At 54.6% G+C, this 21,903-nt stretch overlaps 1 protein-coding gene across 2 annotated transcripts in view; it reads right to left on the reverse strand.

Annotated features, from left to right (window-relative positions):
- NXN (nucleoredoxin) overlaps positions 1-21,903 on the reverse strand; it is a 180,764-nt gene that overhangs the window by 6,206 nt on the left and 152,655 nt on the right. For both annotated transcript variants that reach the window (XM_054459704.2, XM_054459705.2), the window contains exons 3-6: positions 20,807-20,940; positions 19,525-19,625; positions 16,643-16,749; positions 853-1,032 (exon numbers count right to left, since the gene is read on the reverse strand). In XM_054459704.2, coding sequence (XP_054315679.1) covers positions 853-1,032; positions 16,643-16,749; positions 19,525-19,625; positions 20,807-20,940 — 522 coding nt within the window. The remainder of the gene's footprint in view (positions 1-852; positions 1,033-16,642; positions 16,750-19,524; positions 19,626-20,806; positions 20,941-21,903) is intronic.

Here is a 21,903-nt window from a genome sequence, read left to right on the forward strand (position 1 = left end):
GCAGTGGTGCCATCTGGGCTCACTACAGCTTCTGCCTCCCCAGTTGAAGAGATTCTCGTGTCTCAGCCTCTCGAGTAGGTGGGATTACAGGCGTGAGCCAATGTGCCTGGCTAATTTTTTTGTATTTTTAGTAGAGACGGGGTTTCACCATGTTGGTCAGCCTGGTCTCGAACTCCTGACCTCAGGTGATCCACCCACCTCGGCCTCCCAAAGTGCTGGGATTACAGGCGTGAGCCGCTGCGCCCGGCCTCGTGCAGTAATTTTGAGTTGTTGGAGGGGAGCCACAAGTCCAAGGCAGAGGGCCAGGTTTTGCAAAAGGAACCAGGGTCATCTCATCAGACTGCAGGGAGCCTGGCGTGGGTGCGCCTGTGTCCCCCTGGCCCGGCTGGGCAGTTACCCGCGGAGCTCAGAGTGGGTGAGATGGGAGACGGGGAGGTACAGGTGAGGGCAAAGGAGCTAGGGCAGCCACCGGGCTGGAGCAGCTCTTCCGAGCACAGAGGATCTGCAGAAGCAGCCTTGGTGAGCCTTGGCCAGAGGGGCCCAGCCCCCGCAGCTGCTGTGTGTGCCACCTGCCCTTTCCAACAACAGGTCTGCGCATGGGGGGCCCGAGGGCATCCTCCCGGCCTGACCTATTCTGCCCAGCTGGCAGCTGGGGAGCAGCTAGGAGGGAAAGTGCAGCTGCAGCTCCCACAGGGGCCAGCCATGAATAAATCATTGGGGTCAAAAGCAAGGCTTCGGGGAGAGACAAAGGCCCAGGCTTGCACTGCTGGTGACAGAGAGAAGCGGCTGAGACAGGCTCCTCCCAAGTGAGGCCCCTCCTGTCCCGCCCCCCAGCCCCCGTGAGCTTCATACCTACAAAAAGGACGAGGCAGGGGCCCTCGTTGAGCTGCGCGGCGTTGGAGTCGGAGAGCTCCAGCACGGGCTTGGGGTGCCAGGGGAATTCCCGGCAGTCCTCGTCGTTCAGCACCTCCACCCGCCCCTGCCGCGTGATCAGCTCGCCCTGCGGGTCCAGCACGATGAGCGTGGGGATGCCTGCAGGGAAGAGGAGGTGCTTGGCCACCGGCCTGGGAGATGCAGGCCCTGCCTGGCAGAAGGCTCACGGGGTCCAGCCCAGGGTCCCCCCGACCGTGGTGGAGCCCACTGAGGACCTGGTACAGGCTCACAATGAAGAGGCCAGGTCTAAAGTCACCAAGCCTGGGGAAAATCCAGGCCTGGCCAGGGGGAGCCATGGAACCCCCTCGGGTCAGCCTGTAACCTGTCACCTTCGTCTTTCAGGGCCTCAGGATCCCCAGCTGCAACCTGATGAGTGTGTTGTCATTCCTACCTTATTCCGCTACGGAAAGATCAATGAGTTCACGCAGTTAAAGAACTTATAGTTTGGGAGGCTGAGGTGGACGGATCACTTGAGGTCAGGAGTTCGAGACCAGCCTGGCCAACATGGTGAAACCCCGTCTCTACTAAAAATACAAAAACTAGCTGGGTGTGGTGGCAGGCGCCCGTAGTCCCAGCTACTCAGGAGGCTGAGCCAGGAGAATTGCTCGAACTCGGGAGGCGGAGGTTGCAGTGAGCCAGGATTGCACCACTACACTCCAGCCTGGGCAACAGAGCAAGACTCTGTCTCTAAATAAATAAATAAATAAGAACTTAGCACAGGGTCGTGGCGCATCGGAGCAATCGCTCACTGCTGGTCTCCTAAAGATCCCAAAGACACAGAAGACCCTCCCCAGCTGCAGGGGGTCAAACACGGAACAGGCAGTGCAGTGACCACACGGCGGACTTGCCGTGGCCACCGATGCAAGACGGGTCCTCACCCGGCCGCAGTGAGCACAGGGCCAGTGCCGGGAGGAACCTGAGGCTGGCTGCACAGGCGACTCGAAGAGGAGGACAGCTGACTGCAGCCCCCGCCGTCTGCACCCCAGCTCCCCACCTCCCCAGGGCTGCAGCCCCCGCCGTCTGCACCCCAGCTCCCACCTCCCCAGGGCTGCAGCCCCCGCCGTCTGCACCCCAGCTCCCACCTCCCCAGGGCTGCAGCCCCCGCCGTCTGCACCCCAGCTCCCACCTCCCCAGGGCTGCAGCCCCCGCCGTCTGCACCCCAGCTCCCACCTCCCCAGGGCTGCAGCCCCCGCCGTCTGCACCCCAGCTCCCACCTCCCCAGGGCTGCAGCCCCCGCCGTCTGTACCCCAGCTCCCCCCTCCCTAGAGCTGCAGCCCCCACCATCTGCACCCCAACTCCCCCCTCCCTAGGGCTGCAGCCCCTGCCGTCTGTACCCCAGCTCCCCCCTCCCTAGAGCTGCAGCCCCTGCCGTCTGTACCCCAGCTCCCCCCTCCCTAGAGCTGCAGCCCCCACCATCTGCACCCCAACTCCCCCCTCCCTGGGGCTGCAGCCCCTGCCGTCTGTACCCCAGCTCCCCCCTCCCTAGAGCTGCAGCCCCCGCCATCTGCACCCCAACTCCCCCCTCCCTAGGGCTGCAGCCCCTGCCGTCTGTACCTCAGCTCCCCCCTCCCTAGAGCTGCAGCCCCCATCATCTGCACCCCAACTCCCCCCTCCCTAGGGCTGCAGCCCCTGCCGTCTGTACCCCAGCTCCCCCCTCCCTAGAGCTGCAGCCCCCACCACCTGCACCCCAACTCCCCCCTCCCTGGGGCTGCAGCCCCTGCCGTCTGTACCCCAGCTCCCCCCTCCCTAGAGCTGTAGCCCCCGCCATCTGCACCCCAACTCCCCCCTCCCTAGGGCTGCAGCCCCTGCCGTCTGCACCCCAGCTCCCCACCTCCCCAGGGCTGCAGCCCCCGCCGTCTGCACCCCAGCTCCCCGCTCCCTAGGGCTGCAGCCCCCGCCGTCTGCACCCCAGCTCCTCACCTCCCCAGGGCTTCCGCCCCCGCCATCTGCACCCCAGGCCCCCCCCCTCCCCAGGGCTGCAGCCCCCGCCGTCTGCACCCCAGCCTCCCCACCTCCCCAGGGCTGGGGAAGAAAAGTAACAGAAAGCTTGCCTGCAAACCACAAGCCGCGCGACGCCAACCAAAGAGCCTTCAATGAAAACTCAGAGAAAGCCCCACTGTGGTCAAGGTGCGCGTGGGTTTTCTGTGTCTGTTATTTTTACCCCACTCCCCGCAGCCTCTCCTCCAGCCAGGGCTACACGCCCCCACCCACGGCCCACCCTTCAGGGACCTTTGTCTCTCTATTGGCAGCCGCTCCCCCCACACCCCGCACGTTCCAGACGCCTCTCCTCCTGGGCTGCCCAGAGCCTGAATTTTATGTGAAAGCCAGAGCAATTTAATATTTATAGATTCCCAAGGATTCGGTCAGTAATTTGCTCCGCTGACATTCTCCTTCCCCATGGGGGGGATGCCGAGGTACCAGACATATGGCCCTCGTGTTTCGTACCCTGCTGCGGCCACCAGCACAGCGGGCATGCCTGCCTTCGAAAGGAATCAACGAATCCATTATGTTCACACCTATGAGACAAAGTGGCTGATGTGTCAGGGAGTGGGTCCAGAGAGAATGGGCTCTCGAGAACAGCCACTCTGGCATCACACACACACACACACACACACACACACACGCAGCCAGCTCTCACTGGGGATTTTCGGATGCGCTCAGTGCTGGGGAGACACACACACATGCACACACATGCACACACACGCACACACACGCAGCCGGCTCTCGCTGGGGATTTTCGGATGTGCTCAGCGTGGACAGCGCGCGAGGAGCCACTGTGTGTGCTGCCGCACAAGAAACCTGGGCATTTCCAGCCACGTCCTCAGGGCTGCATTTTATCCCCTGAGGCCGGGGTCCATGCCTGCTGTGTCCATCCATGAGGCTCGGGGGCTGGTCTCCTGGCAGCAGCCCAAAGGGAACCGGGGCCAAGGGCCACCACAGGGACAGCTGGCCACACAGGAGCCCCTCCACATCACCACACGCCCTTCTCAAAATCCCCCCGGCAAGGTCCTTCCTCAGAGTTGGTGTGTTTCTGAAATTGGGCAATTATGAGCACTGGGGTAAACTAGAGCCCCTGCTGCTGTGACAAGCCCCGCGGCCAGCCTGCGTGTGCCCCGGCGTGGGATGCCGAGCGGGTCTGTGGAAGAGAAGCAGGCACGGGGGACGGGGAGGGAGAAGCCAACCTGAAGGCAAAGCTGCCCATTTCCCAGCTCAGCGCCCAGGGCTCTCCGAGGGCCTCCTCCAAGCGGCCTTTTTGGTGACTGTGGCTGCAGCTTCTTTTGAGTCCATGCCTGCGGGGCCCAGGACAGCAGGGCGAGGACAGGGAGCCCCCACCTGGCTTCTGAGGAGCACTCAGGGGCTTCCCCCGAGGAACGGCTCCTCCTAAGACGAGGTGTGCCGGGACGGGCCGTGTTGGGCCATGTGACTGTCTGCATAAGCAGAAACCAACTTGGTTTCCAAGGAAGCCACTCGTGTTCGGCCCCTGCACGGGCAAAGCATCCATGTCTGCTGTGCCAGGCTGCCCCCCCTCAGCTGGTCCTGATGAGCTTGGCCTACAGCCCTGACGAGCAAACATCCCTCCAAAGATGAACCAGGGGCGGGAAACAGGGAACTGGCTTCTGCGGCCGTCTGCCCTATGCTAGGCACGGCACAGATGGCACTGGCTAATCCTCATCACAGATGGGGCGGGCAGCACCGGGTTCCCCCTTACAGATGGTCAAGGTGCCTCCTCCAGGTCACCCAGCCAGGCAGTGGTTACAGTGGGAATGGGGGTCACCCAGCCAGGCAGTGGTTACGCTGGGGACAGGACCCTGATCCACCTGTTACAGAAGCTGCTGCTCTTTCTGCCAGGCCAGGGACGCTTCTGGGGTCCTCACAGCACCTGTGATGGGGACTGTCTTAACCAGGGCGGGGAAGTCCTGTACCTGCAGCTTTCTGCACCACCCTCCTCCCTCTGCTCCTGGGGGAGAAGGCTGAGACCAGTCACCACTTCCCTTTCTCCCCCTTCACACACGCCCTGTTCCCCCAGCCCCTGAAGCAGGTTCTCTGAAATACACACTTTTTTTTTTCAAGACGGAGTCTCCCTCTGTTGCCCAGGCTGGAGTGTAAGGGCACGATCTCGGCTCACTGCAAGCTCCACCTTCCAGGTTCAAGCGATTCTCCTGCCTCAGCCTCCCAAGTAGCTGGGGTTACAGGTGCATACCACCACACCCATCTAATTTTTAGTAGAGATGGGGTTTCACCATGTTGGCCAGGATGGTCTCGAACTCCCGACCTCAGGTGATCCGCCCACCTCAGCCTCCCAAAGTGCTGGGATTACAGGCGTGAGCCACCGTGCCCAGTCCGAAATACAGACTTCCAACGAGAAAACAGGGTGAAGCCTCTAACGGGAAATTTACAGGCAATGGCAAACTTCTACTCGATGCCGTTATGCCAACGACTCCCACACCCACAGGGAGTCTCTGGAGGGAATGAAAAAGGAAGAGCTCATGGCTGCTTTGCCTGAACTTGTTTCCCCGCATGGGTGGCTGGGACGCCTGGGGGAAAGTACAGTTGGGATTCCAAGGAAGATCCAGGCAAGTCAATTCCCTGCCTTTTTTTATGTTTTTTGTTTTGGTTTTGTTTTTTGAGACACAGTCTTGCTCTATTGCCCAGGCTGGAGTGCAATGGTGTGATCTTGGCTCACTGCAAGCTCCGCCTCCCGGGTTCAAATGATTCTCTCACCTCAGCCTCCCGAGTAGCTGGGACTACAGGCGTGCGCCACCACGCCTGGCTAATTTTTAATTTCTTTTGTAGAGATGTGGTCTCACTGTGTTGCCCAGGCTGGTCTCAAACTCCTGGGCTCAAGTGATCCGCCCGCCTCAGCCTCCCAAAGTGTTCGAATTATAGGCACGAGCCACCGTATCTGGCCTCACTTAACTTTCAGAGTCTCATTTCCACAGCTGCCCGATGGAGACAATGACAGTTTCCTATCTTAACTTGCTTATTGTGAGGAACAGACAAGATGTTAATGTAAAATAGTTTTGTTTTGTTTTGTTTTGCTTTTGAGATGGAGTCTTGTTCTTGTCCCCAGGCAGGAGCATAATGGCACGACCTCAGCTCACTGCAACATCCGCCTCCCGGGTTCAAGTGATTTTCCCGCTTCAGCCTCCCAAGTAGTTGGGATTACAGGCGCCCACCACCACACCCAGCTAATTTTTTCTATTTTTGCTAGAGATAGGGTTTCACCATATTGTCCAGGCTGGTCTCGAACTTCTGGCCTCAGGTGATCCGCCTACCTCAGCCTCCCTAAGTGCTGGGATGACAGGCGTGAGCCACTGTGCCCAGCCAGTGTAAAATACTTTATAGCAGAGTACCTGGTATATTGATATTGTAAGTATTCTATAAGTATTGGCTACTATTATAAATCAGCTTTTTTTTTTTTTTTTTTTTTTTTTTTTGAGACAGTGTCTCATTCTGTTGCCCAGGCTGGAATGCAATGGTGCGATCTCGGCTCCCTGCAGCCTCCGCCTCCTGGGTTCAAGCGATTATCTTGCTTCAGCTTCTCCAGTAGCTGGGATTACAGGCACCCGCCACCACATCTGGCTAATTTTTTTATTTTTTGGTAGAGATGGGGTTTCGCCATGTTGGCCAAGCTGGTCTCAAACTCGGGACCTCAAGTGATCCGCCCACCTTGGCCTCCCAAACTGCTGGGATTACAGGTGTGAGCCACCGCACCCGGCCATTATATTCTTTTAATCATCCCTAAACTGATTATTTGGCTTGTGAGAAGGCAGACATACGGAAAACTGGGAGCTTGCTCTAGTGAGATCAAGAGAGTCCTCTGTGATGGGCTGGAAGAAGTTAGCGAAAGAAGCAGAAAGCAGAGACACTGTCAAGACCGCAGTGAGGGTTCCGGCAACAGTGTGATGTCTGCCAAGGGTGGGGTTGGCGCACTTTTGCTTCCACCATCCCAAGCTACACTCCTGGGCTTGGAACACGGACTCTAAGTTCCTATAGAGGGCACGGCCCTGAGTCCCCTGCTCTGTGACATGAGTGGCGCCTACAGACCCCTTTCACTATCTCCCTCAAAACACACAGAAGAGTCAACTCCAAACTCTCTTCTCTGAGGAGAAGCCTAGTTGCAAGTATTTAAAACCATCTCAAAGCCAGGTGTGCCGAGACTGTCCCACAGTTTAGTCTGGTGACTTTTCCACTGCCAACGAGACAGGGAGTTTTGAAGGAGGTGGGGGCTGGGGCAAGGAAGCTGAAGGGCTCCAGGACCCCGGGAGGCAGAGAGGAGTGGGCAGGGCTGTGCCCCAGCCTTCTCTGCATCTGGATGGCAACGTGATCTGAGGCAGCCAGGAGGAATCCCCCAAAGATTTCTGGGAGCTGGGAGGAGCAATGGTAGGAAAAGCAGGTTCTAGAACAGAAAGAGCTAGTGAGGACGCACCAGCAGGCAAAATATTACGTGATCATGAAAATGGTCCTTACAAAGACCGTAGCGACGTGGCAAATGTTTGTGCCACACTGTTTAGGAAAAACTGCCGAGCGCACAGTGAGGGCCGTGTGTACGGTACGAGTCTGTGAGTGGTGTGTACGCGTCTGTGTGAGTGGTGTGTACGAGTCTGTGAGTGGTGTGTACGAGTCTGTGTGAGTGGTGTGTACGAGTCTGTGTGAGTGGTGTGTACGAGTCTGTGAGTGGTGTGTACGAGTCTGTGTGAGTGGTGTGTACGAGTCTGTGAGTGGTGTGTACGAGTCTGTGAGTGGTGTGTACGAATCTGTGAGTGGTGTGTAAAAGTCTGTGTGAGTGGTGTGTACAAGTCTGTGTGAGTGGTGTGTACGAGTCTGTGAGTGGTGCGTACGTCACGAGTCTGTGTGAGGGCATATGCATGTGGGCAGGAACCAAAACGGACTCAGAAAAGTGAAAACAGTTGTGCTGCTGAGGCAGGAATCTGGGTGGGATGACAGCGAGATATCTATGTCTAGTTACATTTTCTTTACTGGCAGCCTATTTAGCTCATTAACATCAGATGAAAATCAGAACTGAAGGGCCGTGGGGGTTAGACGGGATGACAAACACCAACCAATGTCTGGAATCTGTTCCTCGGGTCCTTCCGTTCCTCCCTCCTCCCAGCTCCCCCAAAACACTCCCCTGCTTAGAGAGTTAAGGAAAGAAGCCGGGCGCGGTGACTCACACCTGTAATCCTGGCACTTTGGGAGCCTGAGGCAGGTGGATCACCTGAGGTCAGGAGGTGGAGACCAGCCTGACCAACATGGTGAAACCCCGTCTCTACTAAAAATACAAAAACTAGCTGGGCGTGGTGGTGGGCTCCTGTAATCCCAGCTACTCGGCAGGCTGAGGCAGGAGAATTGCTTGAACCCAGGAGGCGGAGGTTGCGGTGAGCCGAGATCATGCCATTGCACTCCAGCCTGGGCGACAGAGCGAGACTCTGTCTCAAAAAAAAAAAATTAGACAAAGCACATAAAAAAGAACTGCAAAACCGCTCTGCAGGTCTCGAGGCAGCCCGTCTTCTGGTTGAAACATACAATCTCCAAATGTTTCATTTTTATATAAACAGATTCTGCCTCAAGTCCATTTTTTTGAAAGGGACAAAGGAAGAGAGTCAAGGAAGGGAACGGGATGAGGAAGGAGGGAAACAGAAGAGGAAGAAAGAAAAGGAGGCGGAGAAGGCAGAGCGAGAGGAGGTAGCACAGGAGGGAAGAAGGAAAACAGAGAAGAGGATTCAACACTGGAGGAGCAAAGGGCCCTCACCCCGGCCGCCTGGCACCGGGCCCCTCCCTCGGCCGCCTGCCACCTCTGGCTGCTTCCGCATCTGCTCCAGGCCCTGCACAGCCCTCAGGTCGTCTGCCCTCCCTGAAGGTTGGAGCAAGGGAGCCAAACCAGCCAGGGCCCCTGGCCTAAGAGAGAAGGGGCTGTAAGCCTCCCTGCAGAGCGCCGTGCTCCCTGGCAGCCGAGGATTACTCAGACAACTGCTAACGGGGTCTGTCTTTTGCCAGGTGTGTCGACAACGGTCTCCTTAGAAAAGGAATTTCAGCAGCGCACATGGCTGCACATTCCCCAGGCTGCGTAAAGCTCTGGGAGTGGGGGGCCAGCACTCTGGAAGCCAGTTATTCCCACGAGACCAGGAGGTGGGGGGACGCCAAATGCCAGGTCCTTGGTGAGCTTAGTGGTCCTATGGGGATGGGTCATACAGCCCGGCTCAGCCCAGGGCACCGAAGGAAGCTGGCGGCCAGCCTGTCAGCAGCAGTGGGACTTTTGGCCAGGCCGGCCTGGGGCACAAACTCATCATCAAGGCCACAGCACAGCTGAAGGGTACAGCCTCCAGGCCCCAACTCCCCCACCCATACCACCCCCCAGACACCTCAACGCACTGGCAGCATCTGGCAGGCCTCCTTCACTCGGCAGGGTGATTCTCAAAACCCCAAGATGCTTACAGGACTCCGGGTTGTGGGGTTACCCAGTTCTGCCTTTTTTTTTATTTTGGAGACAGAGTCTTGCTCTGTCGCCCAGGCTGGAGTGCAATGGCACGATCTCAGCTCATTGCAACCTCCACCTCCCGGGTTCAAGCAATTCTCCTGCCTCAGATTCCCGAGTAGCTGGGATTACAGGTGCCTGCCACTGTGCCCAGCTAATTTTTTTTATTTTTAGTAGAGACGGGGTTTCACCATGTTGGCCGGGCTGGTCTTGAACTCCTGACCTCAGGTGATCCACCCGCCTTGGCCTCCTGAAGTGCTGGGATTACAGGCATGAGCCACCACGCGTGGCCTGGGTTACCCATTTTCACCCGAGCCTGTCAGGAGAACACTCTGCCCTCAGGTAACTCAATCCACAAAATGACCAGCAGATCAAGCGACTGCCCCACTGTAAGTCCAAAGACAGGCCAGGTGGAGGCGGCTCCCCTTGGTTACAGCCAGGGGGTGTACCTGGCACTGCTCTGTGAAACAACCTTCATCCAAGCTCTTCAGCGGGAGAGAAACACATGAGATGGGACTGAGACCCCAGGGCACAGAGTCAAACAGGGAGCAGGACGTCCCCAGAGAAGCCCCACAGGATGTGCAGACCAGACACTCCAACAGCCAGGACTCTGCAGAGTGAGTGTGTGTGCGCGCGTGTGTGTGAGTGTGCGAGTGTGCATGTGTGAGTGTAGGTGTGTGTGGATGTGTGTACGTGTGTGTGTGAGAGACTGCGTGTGTGCATGAGTGTAGGTGTGTGTCTGAGTGTGCATGAGTGTGCGAGTGTGCATGTGTGAGTGTAGGTGTGTGTGGATGTGTGTGCAGGTGTGTGAGACCGTGTGTGTGCGTGAGTGTAGGTGTGTGCGCGCGTGTGTGTGCGTGTGGTGTGTGTGCACGTGTGAGCGTGAAAGTGTGAGCGTGTGGGTGTGTGTGTGCGTGTGTTCACATACCTAGACCACATCCACTGAATGACATTGGAAGCCGTAACCACGGAATCACACAAAAGCTCAGAAATATTCAGAATTCAATAAAAAATACTGGTCAGTTTTGTGATGCTACAACGCTTATGAACGAACACACAGTTCCTTCAAGTTCAAAGGTATTTCGGCCCAGCCTGGCCACATTTAAATATCCTCAGAGGCAAAGAAAGGCAAACTCCCATCAAGGGATGGTGCAGTCTAGGGAGGGCTGCTGGCTTCTAAGACTAGAGAAAAGCCAGAACTGATACCAGTGAAACCAGGGACTGAGTGAGACGGGCTCTGAAGGAGAAACAGCCCCCAGCTTGGAGGGCAAGGACAGGGCACCACAAATAGGGCCATCGACGCAGACTGAATGCTGGACATGGGGCTCAGCCCAACCTCGAAGCACTGAGAAGATGCTTCCAAAATGATATCCCTGGAATGATATAATGATTTCCTTAATATGTGAGCATCTTTCAAACCTAGGAGGATCAGAAATTAAGTTTAGAAATATGAATCAAACTCATGCCACTGATGTTTCTGTGTGTCAAGAAGTGCATGCATATTTGGTATTTAACTTCAGTATTTTTTTTTTGTTTAAGAGACTATGGCCGGCTGGGAGCAGTGGCTCACGCCTGTAATCCCAGCACTTTGGGAGGCCAAGGCGGGCGGATCACGAGGTCAGGAGTTTGAGACCAGCCTGGTCAAATGGTGAAACTCTGTCTCTACTAAAAATACAAAAATTAGCCAGGCATGATGGCAGGCGCCTGTAATCCCAGCTACTCAGGAGGCTGAGGCAGGAGGATCTCTTGAACCTAGGAGGCGGAGGTTGCAGTGAGCCAAGATTGTGCCAATGTACTCCAGCCTCTGGGTAACAGAGCAAGACTCTGCCTTAAAAAAAAAAAAAAGAACCAGGCACAGTGGCTCACGCCTGTAATCCCAGCACTTTGGGAGGCCGAGGCAGGCAGATCACCTGAGGTCAGGAGCTCGAGACCAGCCTGGCCAACATGGTGAAAACCCGTCTCTACTAAAAATACAAAAAATTAGCCAGGTGTGGTGGTGGGTGCCTATAATCCCAACTACTCCGGAGGCTGAGGCAGAAGAATGGCGTGAACCTGGAAGGCAGATGTTGTAATGCACGGATATTGCGCCACTGCACTCCAGCCTGGGTGACAGAGTGAGACTCCGTCTCAAAAAAAAAAAAAGAAAAGAAAAAAAAGAAAGAAGGCTGTCCTAGGGTACCTTATTAGCTTCAGGTGACCCCAGCCTGAGTGTTGACCACCAGCAATATCGGCAACCCGTGGGCCCTCACATCCAGGAAGGAACTCCGTACCTCAGAGAGGAAGATTCTGCTCCACGGATGATGAGGTGCTGGGAAAGAAAACGCCTCTATGTGGAAAGGCCTCCTGACCCAACGGAGCAGCAGACGGGGCGCAGCAGCAGAGGGGGCGCGGCAGCAGCTCCACTCTAAGTGACAAGTGTCCGTCTTTCCAGGCCCTTGTACGAAATGACACGTACTCGGACCATCACTGTTGTGTTCGTGAAGACGTCGTCACACTCCGCTCCTCAGATATGCCCGACTGTCAATCTCGTCCTGTCCACTCAAGGGCAGCACTGGGCCCCTCTCCTAGTGAGTTCCCGTGGAGCTCAGTACGGAGAGTACAGAATGGTTAGCAGGCACTCAATACATTGAATCCAGCCGGGCGCAGTGGCTCACGCCTGTAATACCAGCACTTTGGGAGGAATTTCACTCTTGTCACCCAGGCTGGAGTGCAGTGGTGCGATCTTGGCTCACCACAACCTCCGCCTCCCGGGTTCAAGCGATTCTCCTGCCTCAGCCTCCCAAGTAGCTGGGATTATAGGTGACCACCACCACACCTGGCTAATTTTTGTATTTTTAGTAGAGATGGGGTTTCACCATGTTGGCCAGGCTGGTCTCAAACTCCTGACCCCAGGTGATCCACCTGCCCGGCCTCCCAAAGTCCAGGGATTACAGGCGTGAGCCACCATGCCCAGCCAGTAGTTACAAATTCAGCTGAGTCTTCTAGGTGCTAAAGCAAAGAAAATAATTGTGGTTCATAATGAAATTCAAACTATACAAAAGATAAAAACAAAAGCCTGCCACCTGGTAGGATTTGAAGGTGACGAGGCAGTCACAGTTCAGCTGACATCCATACGATGAGGGCGAGTCTCTGCTCTATAAGCTCTGTAGGTTTTGGAGGCGACAAGGCACTCACAGTTCAGCTGACATCCATCTGTATGATGAGGGCAAGTCTCTGCTCTAGGTCTCTAAGCTCTGCAAAGCGCAGGGCCTGTATCTGTTTTATTCAAGATAAAAACAGCTGACATTCTTCTTGGCCTGAACCTTTGAAGTGCCTCCGGGTCATGTGTGAGGGATGCTCCAAGACCCAGCCACGTCAAACAGAGTCACACTTTGTACACACCTGTGCACACATGTGCACACACACGTGCGCACACAGAGGCCTGTAGGGAGGATAAGAGAGGCCTGAATGTGACTGGCGGGCCTTTGTTAGGGGAGTCGGAGGAAGACAAACACCAGAGACCATCACCTCCTGGTGTGTAAGGGGAACGGGGATCAGAAAAAACCCAGGATATCTCCGTACTGAGAAAGGATGGAAAATCCACGGCCATCAGGAGGGGCAGGACACGGCGCTTGGTAACGCTTGGGAGCGACCTGGGCCCTACGTAGCTGACTAGCATCTCACCTGTAGCCCCTCCAAGGGCCTCTGGTTGCAACCGGAAGCTGAGGCCGAAACCCCTTCCCACTGTCCAGTTACAATCAGGCAGTCACGTCGCTTTTAAGTAACATAGAGTCATTCTGGGGATGAAGACCTGAATCCCATGGATTAGAAAGACAAAGTACAACCCATGTATTTTTTTAAAGCGCAAAATGCTTACAGCCCTCCAGACCTTCACTGTCCCTGTCATGGTCTCTGAGGAAGGAGAGTGCCCCGTGAGGACCAGGCCAGGAAAACGTGTCGGCAGGGCCTCTGCGCGTGCGGTTCCGTCTGCCAGGACCTTCCCTCCACCATCTGCTTGGTCCGTTCCTACTTGGTTTCCAGATCTCCTGGGGCATCCTTGGCCTTCTCTGGTCTCTCTGATGAGGCCAAATCTCCCTACCCCAGCACTGGCAGCTTCGCATTCAAAGCACTCGCAGCTCAACTGGCATCCGTCTGTATGATTAGGGTGAGTCTCCACTCTAGACCTATAAGCTCTGCAAAGGGCAGGGCCTGTATCTGTTTATTCAAGACTGTGACTCCAATCCCAGGCAGAATGCAATGGCATCCAGTCAGCCCTCAGTAAAGACACTCACTCAGCAATGAAAGAATAAATGAATTAAGAGATGGGAAGCCCTCCTGACCCCCACACAGCAGTAATTCAGCCAGCTATTCAGGACCACTGGCCTAGGGGCATCCCAAAACTTATCTAAGGAAACACAGCTCCTACCCCCAGGCACGGGCACCTTAAGTGTCTCTGCAGAGGGCCAGGCAGGAGTAAGCGCTGACCTCCTTGGCATCTCCAACTTGGGGCCTTTCCTTCTGGTCCACTAGGCAACGTCATGTCCCTCAACTTCTGTTTGGAAAGGAAACGCTTTCGTTTATGCTGTTAACAGGAGGCAGGACCTCCCCACACCCCAAATTCCCCTAGGATTAATGAATGGATCTAGACTATTAATACTCCAAGTGTGGGTCCCTGGGCCGGCAGCATCAGCACTGCCTGGAGGCTGCTCAGAAACACAGTCTCTCAGCTCCCGCTTAGCCCCACCAAATCCAAATCTCCATTTTCACGAGATCTCCAGCTGATTCTCATGCGTACTTGGGATTGAAAAGCACCAATCTAAAATTAAATATATTTTTTTTAAAACTTCAGCTCCAAACAAACCCATGTATGTATTCTAAATGGTGAAGAAAAAAGGTCAAAGAGCCTTATATGGCCAGACGTGGTGGTTCATGCCTGTAATCCCAGCACTTTGGGGGGCCGAGGCGGGTGCGTCACCTGAGGTCAGAAGTTCCAGACCAGCCTGGCCAACATAGAGAAACCCCATCTCTACTGAAAATACAAAATCGGCCGGGCACAGTGGCTCACGCCTGTAATCCCAGCACTTTGGGAGGCCGAGGCGGGTGGATCACGAGGTCAGGAGATTGAGACCATCCTGGCTAATACAGTGAAACCCCATCTCATTAAAAATACAAAAAATTAGCCAGGCGTGGTGGTGGGCGCCTGTGGTCCCAGCTACTCAGGAGGCTGAGGCAGGAGAATGGCGTGAACCCGGGAGGCGGAGCTTGCAGTGAGCCAAGATCGCGCCACTGCACTCCAGCCTGGGTGACAGAGCGAGACTCCGTCTCAAAAAAAAAATACAAAATTAGCCGGGCGTGGTGGCTCACGTCTGTAGTCCCAGCTACTCGGGAGACTGAGACAGGAGAACTGCTTGAACCCAAGAGGCAGAGGTTGCAGTGAGCCGAGATCGTGCCACTGCACTCCAGCCTGGGTGACAGAGTGAGACTCCGTCTCAAAAAAAAAAAGAGCCTGATGAGATGCCCCTAAGGTGCAGAACTTCTGGGTAAATCTGGATTTGTCTTTGTCTTTTTTTTCCACTCTCTGTAACCCTAGGAGCACTGAGAACTCAATTATTAGCTGTATCTGTTTACAGCTGACCAGGATCTGCTACTAATGATACAAGGAGAACGCCTTTAACTCAGACTGCCCAGTTATGCGCTTTGTGAAGAGAAAAACCTGGCTGGGTGAAGGCTGGGAAGGAGGTATTCACACAATAAAGAATAAAAATACATTCGGTCTCATTAACAATCATTATTTCTGGCTGGATGCAGTGGCTCATGCCTGTCATCCCAGCACTTTGGGAGGCCGAGGCGGGTGGATCGCTTGAGCCCATGAGTTCGAGACCAGCCTGGGCAACATGGCAAAACTTCATCTCTACTAAAAATACAAAAAAATGAGCAGGGCGTGGTGGTGTGCACCTGTAGTCCCAGCTACTCAGGAGGCTGAGGTGAGAGGATAGCTTGAGCCCGGGAGGTGGAGGTTGCGGTGAGCTGAGATCGTGCCACTGCACTCCAGCCTGGGCGACACAGCGAGACCCTGACTTAAAAATATATATATATAATTTCTGAAAAACACCATGATTAGTACTCTAAGTCCTAGTTTACAACACTCTCAGGAAATTGATTTTCTCACCGAGAAGCTGATACCCACTCAGCCCTCACTATCACGCCTCTTTACATACTTTACCTATTCATGCTCCCAACAATTCTCTCTGGCAAAGCTTTACCACCCCACTTTGCAGACGAGGAAACTGAGGCCCAAAGACTCTGAGTGATGAAAGTGGAGATCACTCTCAAGTCTCTTTCACAGTAAACCTTTGGGATAAGATTCTGGCCAAGTCATCTGGGAGGCTGTGCTCCACATCCCAACCATATTAGAATCCACCATGGGCCAGCCGCGGTGGCTCACGCCTGTAATCCCAGCACTTTGGGAGGCCGAGGCGGGCAGATCACGAGGTCAGGAGATCGAGACCATCCTGGTTAACAGTGAAACCCTCTCTACTAAAAATACAAAAAATTAGCCGGGCGTGGTGGCGGGTGCCTGTAGTCCCAGCTACTCGGGAGGCTGAGGCAGGAGAATGGCGTGAACCCAGGAGGTGGAGCTTGCACTGAGCCGAGATCGTGCCACTGCACTCCAGCCTGGGCAACAGAGCCAGACTTTGTCTCAAAAAAAAAAAAAAAAAAAAGAAATCCACCATGCTGGACAGTGAGAAGTAGCTGTCTTACTAAGACAGTATTTAGTATTATTATTTTTTGAGAAGGAGTCTCTCTCTGTCACCCAGGCTGGAGTGCAATGGTGCAATCTCGGCTCACTGCAACCTCTGCCTCCTGGGTTCAAGCGATTCTCCTGCCTCAGCCTCCTGAGTAGCTGGTACTACAGGCACCCGCCACCACGCCCAGCTAATTTTTGTATTTTTAGTACAGACCAGGTTTCACTGTGTTGTCCAAACTGGTCTCGAACTCCTGACCTCAGGTCATCTGCCTGCCTCAGCCTCCCAAAGTGCTGGGGTTACAGTGTGAGCTGTTGTGCCCGGCCTGACAATACTTATTTTTTAAAAATGGCTTAGAATTCACACCATGAAAATTCTACACTGCTGAGAAACATGAATATTCATGGAAATAATGATGCTCTTCTTCTTAAAGGAAAGCCAAAGACATGATGAGCTCAGGTGAGCAGCTTTTCAGGAGCTGCACAGAGCCAGGGCCTGGAGCGCCTACCTTGGATTCCGTACAGCCGGTTGAGGCGCGACCGCCGGGCCTCGTCAGTGTAGGGGACGGCGAGCCAGGGCATCTCACTGAAGTACTGTTTGAAGGACTCCTCTGACCTACAGAGACACACGTGGCGAGCAAGGCTCAATATCCCCACTGCACCAACGCTGAATCCTCCCACCTCTGCCAAGTTCTGCCCAGGGATTCTGCGGAAGCCGGGGCTTCTAACCACTGTGCTCCTCAGGCAACAGGCTATGGGGGTGCGCTATCCTACCCAGGCTGGTGTCCACCAAGAAGCAAATGCCTCCACGCAGCAGGTGGGTGCCGGCTAAGATGCCAGCCCACTTCAGCAGCTCCCATCCGGGCAACGTAACTCAGGTCCGACTTTCCATTTCTCAGCACAGACAGGTCTTTCTTGCCTCGGAGCTTAGATGTGCACAGCCACTGCATACTCGTGGGAGTTCTAATTTGTGCACGGAACAGTGACTCATACGGGACCTCAGATTTAAACCAACTGTATACCTATGATTCCACATGTAAAAAACCCTAGGAAAGGCACATCTACTCAAGCGGCAGAAGCGGATCAGGGGATCCCAGGGCTGGGTTTATGGATGGAGACAGACCCATGTGGGCCTGGGGTTTATGGGCGGAGACTGACCCAAGGAACCTACGGAGTGATGAAAATGTTCCGTGTCTTGTCTGCAATGATGGTGGTTACGTGGTACGTACATTAGTCAGTTGAACTGTGTACCTTAAATGCATGCATTTTATAATATATACTTTATGCCTCAATACAGTTGATGCTTAAAACTTTAAAAAAGTGATTGTGGACAGGCATGGTGGCTCACGCCTGTAATCCCAGCACTTTGGGAGGCCAAGGCGGGCGGATCACGAGATCAGGAGATCGAGACCATCCTGGCTAACATGGTGAAACCCCATCTCTACTAAAAATACAAAAAAATTAGCCGGGCATGGTGGCGGATGCCTGTAGTCCCAGCTACTCGGGAGGCTGAGGCAGGAGAATTGCATGAACCCAAGAGGTGGAGCTTGCAGTGAGCTGAGATTGTGCCACTGCACTCCAGCCTGGGCAACAAAGCAAGACTCTGTCTCAAAAAAAAAAAAAAAAGTGATTGTGGCCAGGTGTGGTGGCTCACACCTGTAACCATCACTTTGGGAGGCCAAGGTGGGCGGATTACTTAGCCCTAGAGTTCAACACCAGCCTGGGCAACATGGCAAAACTGCATCTCTACTAAAAATACAAAAATTAGCCAGGCGTGGTGGCAGGCACCTGTAGTCCCAGCTACTCAGGAGGCTGAGGTGGGAGGATCACTTGAACCCGGAAGGTGGAGGCTGCAATGAGCTGAGATCGCACCACTGCACTCCAGCCTGGACAACAGAGCGAGACTCCGCCTCAAAAAAAAAAAACAAAACAAAACTGATTGCTGCACCTGGCACGGCTTCACACTGAGATGGGGAGCTGTGGCACGGCTGAGATGGGGTGCTGTGGCACGGCTGAGATGGGGAGCTGTGGCACGGCTGAGATGGGGTGCTGTGGCACGGCTGAGATGGGGAGCTGTGGCACGGCTGAGATGGGGAGCTGTGGCACAGCTGAGATGGGGAGCTGTGGCACAGCAGAGCAGGACTGCGGGCCAATAAGCCAAGCCCAGGATGGTGTGGACACCACAGATACAACAATGTGCAAAGTGCCCTGCGTGTGCCGGCATCTCGGATCCTTTTGGGAATAGGAACATAAGCGGCAGACGTCACTGGTGACTCAGTCTAAACTGGGGCGGGAGTTTTGAGGTGAAGGAAGTTCACTGATAAGTGAGGCCTTAGAGAGGGCAAGAAGCAGAGGAAACTGAGGCTCAGAGGAGCTGACTGACTCCCAGAAGAATGTCTGTTTTGTGATTCCTTATCCGTGTGTATCCGTGTACATTCAGATAGCACCAGACACAGCACAGGGCCAGAGCTGAGAAAACAGCCATCCGGCCGGGCACGGTGGCTCATGCCTGTAATCCCAGCATTTTGGGAGGCCAAGGCGGGCGGATCATGAGGTCAGGAGATCGAGACCATCCTGGCTAACATGGTGAAACCCCGTCTCTACTAAAAAAAAAAAATACAAAAATTAGCCAGGCGTGGTGGCGGGCATCTGTAGTCCCAGCTACTCGAGAGGCTGAGGCAGGAGAATGGCGTGAACCCGGAAGGTGGAGCTTGCAGTGAGCCCAGATCGCACCACTACACTCCAGCCCGGGCAACAGAGCGAGACTCCGTCTCAAAAAAAAAACCAAAAAACAAAAAACAGCCATCCAAGACAGGTGTCTGATTACATTCGTCTCTGGCTCTTTTCCATCCTCTCCCTTCCTCCGCCTTCCCTGTCTCTTCACCACAATCTAAAAAGCTGAGCAAATCAGAAAATACGTCCTAATCTCAAACAATCCAGGCCTAAATTGGGACATCCCCCAGTATTTACAGCAAGAAGAGATTTTCCTCAGCTCCCCTTCAGACGATTAAAGGAGTAAATGTGGCCGGGTGTGGTGACTCACGCATGTAATCCCAGCACTCTGGAAGGCCAAGGTGGGCTCCTCACGAGGTCAGGAGTTCGAGACCAGCCTGGCCAACATGGTGAAACCCCATCTCTACTAAAAATACAAAAATTAGCCGGGTATGGTGGCGGGCACAGTGGCAGGCACCTGTAATTCCAGCTACTCAGGAGGCTGAGGCAGGAGAATCACTTGAACCCAGGAGGTGGAGGTTGCAGTGAGCTGAGATCACACCACTGCACTCCAGCCTGGGCAACAAGAGCAAGACTCTGTCTCAGAAGAAAAAAAAGAAAAGAAAGGGATGTCAGCTACCTACAGAAAAGGGGCCCAGCACTTCACGGCACGACTGACCTGTCTGCACTAACGAAGATGATCTCAAAGTTCTGGCCTGCCTCCTTGATCTTCCGGTAGGATTCCACCAGGACCCGGGTGAGGCTTCGGCAGGGCGGACACTGAAAGACAGGACAGCAAGACCTGCTGCGTGACACTGCTTCTCCACCTCCCAGCCACTCACCATCCGAGGCCGGGTTAGCAGGACTCAAGCAGGATTGGGACAGCAAAACCCCACTCATGAAAGGGGTGGAAATGAGGTGGGTATGGTGGCTACCCAGGAGGCTGAGGCCAGAAGATCGCTTGAGCCCAGGAGTTTGAGGCCAGCCTGGGCAACAAGCAAGACCTAGTCTCCTGAATGAGGCAAAAATAAACTTGCCTCTCTTAATGGTGAGCATCTGGCACAAGCACCCGCACTGTCCCTATGCAGTGTGAGAGCAGGTAGCATGAACTCATCCGCATGGATTAAGAGAAATATCCAGGCCGGGCGCAGTGGCTCACACCTGTAACCCCAGCACTTTGGGAGGCCAAGGTGGGTGTATCACCTGAGCTCAGGAGTTCAAGACCAGCCTGACCAACATGGAGAAACCCCATCTCTACTAAAAATACAAAAATTAGCTGGGTTTGGTAGTGTGCGCCTGTAGCCCCAGCTACTTCAAAGGCTGAGGCCGAAGAATCACTTGAACCCGGGAGACAGAGGGTGCAGTGAGTTGAGATTGTGCCACTGCACTCCAGCCTGGGCGACAGAGCAAGACTCTGTCTCAAAAAAAAAAAAAAAAGAAGAAGGTCAAGCACGATGGTTCATGCTTGTAATCCCAGCACTTTGGGAGGCCGAGGCGGGCAGATCACCTGAGGTCAGGAGTTCGAGGCCAGCCTGGCCAACATAGCAAAACCCTGTCTCTATTAAAAATACAAAAATTAGTCAGGCGTGGTGGCATGCACCTGTAATCCCAGCTACTCGGGAGGCTGAGGCAGGAGAATCGCTTGAACCCAGGAGGCAGAGGTTGCAGCGAACTGAGACCGCACCACTGCACTCTAGCCTGGGTAACAGAGCGAGACTCTGTCTCAGAAAAAAAAAAAAAAGGAGGACTATCATTACAGATCAGTCAAAGAAGTCATTTCTTGCTGCTTTTTTCATTCATAATCATAAGGACTATTCAACCAGGCCTCGGGCACAGGAGAAGGCCAGAAGGCTGGGAAATTCCTGCCTGGGCGTCTCACCCCCAGAAGCCAACCACAGCTGGGCCTGCTGGGAACATCACTGCTTCCTTCTGTCTGAGCCAAAGGGGGTCCAAACACTCACCCAATGTGCAGAGAAATAGACGCCCACGTGAGACCCCTCCAGGCTGCTGCTCTCCAGGGACTGCCCGTTGTTTCTAAGCAAGGGCCCTGCAATGACTTCCCTGAAGGGTTTCGGTCCCCAGGGGAACTCCAGACCTGAAATAGAAAACAGATGGTAGAAGAGGGTGAAGACTCCTCCTGATGACCTGGGACCCAGGAGACCTCAGAGCGGCAGGCGTGACAACATAATCATCAAACAGTACTTGTGAACACACCCACAGCATCTGCAGCTAACACAGGAATCAAAGTAGAACGATTCCCTCCAGGCAACGGTTCCCAAACCTGGATGGGCACAAGGTCTGTCTTCCGGGGACTTTTTTTTTTTTTGAGGTGGAGTCTTGCTCTGTCGCTCAGGCAGCAGTGCAGTGGTGCGATCTCAGCTCACTGCAAGCTCTGCCTCCCGGGTTCACGCCATTCCCCGGCCTCAGCCTCCCAAGTAGCTGGGACTACAGGTGCCCGCCACCACGCCCAGCTTTTTTTTTTCTATTTTCAGTAGAGATGGGGTTTCACCGTGTTAGCCAGGATGGTCTTGATCTCCTGACCTCGTGATCCACCCGCCTCGGCCTCCCAAAGTGCTGGGATTACAGGCGTGAGCCACTGCGCCCGGCCCTTCCAGGGGCTTTTGAAAAGTACAAATGCCCAGGCCACTTCCTGAGGCTGGAGACCCAGGAGCAATGCAAAGATGTACATGCAAAATGAAACAGGCTCCCCAGGTAACTCTGATGAGGGACTCATCACCTCGGGGACTCGGGAATCAACCCGATACCCAGGATTGCGGATTCACATCCCAGCCGTCACATCCCAGTGGCTGTCAGCTCTGACTGTACTTGGAATGCTCCTAGGCCCCACGCGCAGAGATTCTGATTCCATTGCTCTTGATGGGCTCAGGGAGCCAAGTGAGAATTTAAGTCCAATAAAAGAAAAGAGTGAAACCCACCCAGCCCAGATGGTCCATGTTCTGATGACACCTAAGCTCCAGGTAGGGGGAGTTGATAATATGCTTCCTACTCAACTGAACCGTGTTTTCTCACAGGGTGGTCCATGGACCTGCTGCCTCAA

Source organism: Pongo pygmaeus, chromosome 19 (assembly GCF_028885625.2).
Source record: "Pongo pygmaeus isolate AG05252 chromosome 19, NHGRI_mPonPyg2-v2.0_pri, whole genome shotgun sequence".
Classification (NCBI taxonomy): domain Eukaryota; kingdom Metazoa; phylum Chordata; class Mammalia; order Primates; family Hominidae; genus Pongo; species Pongo pygmaeus.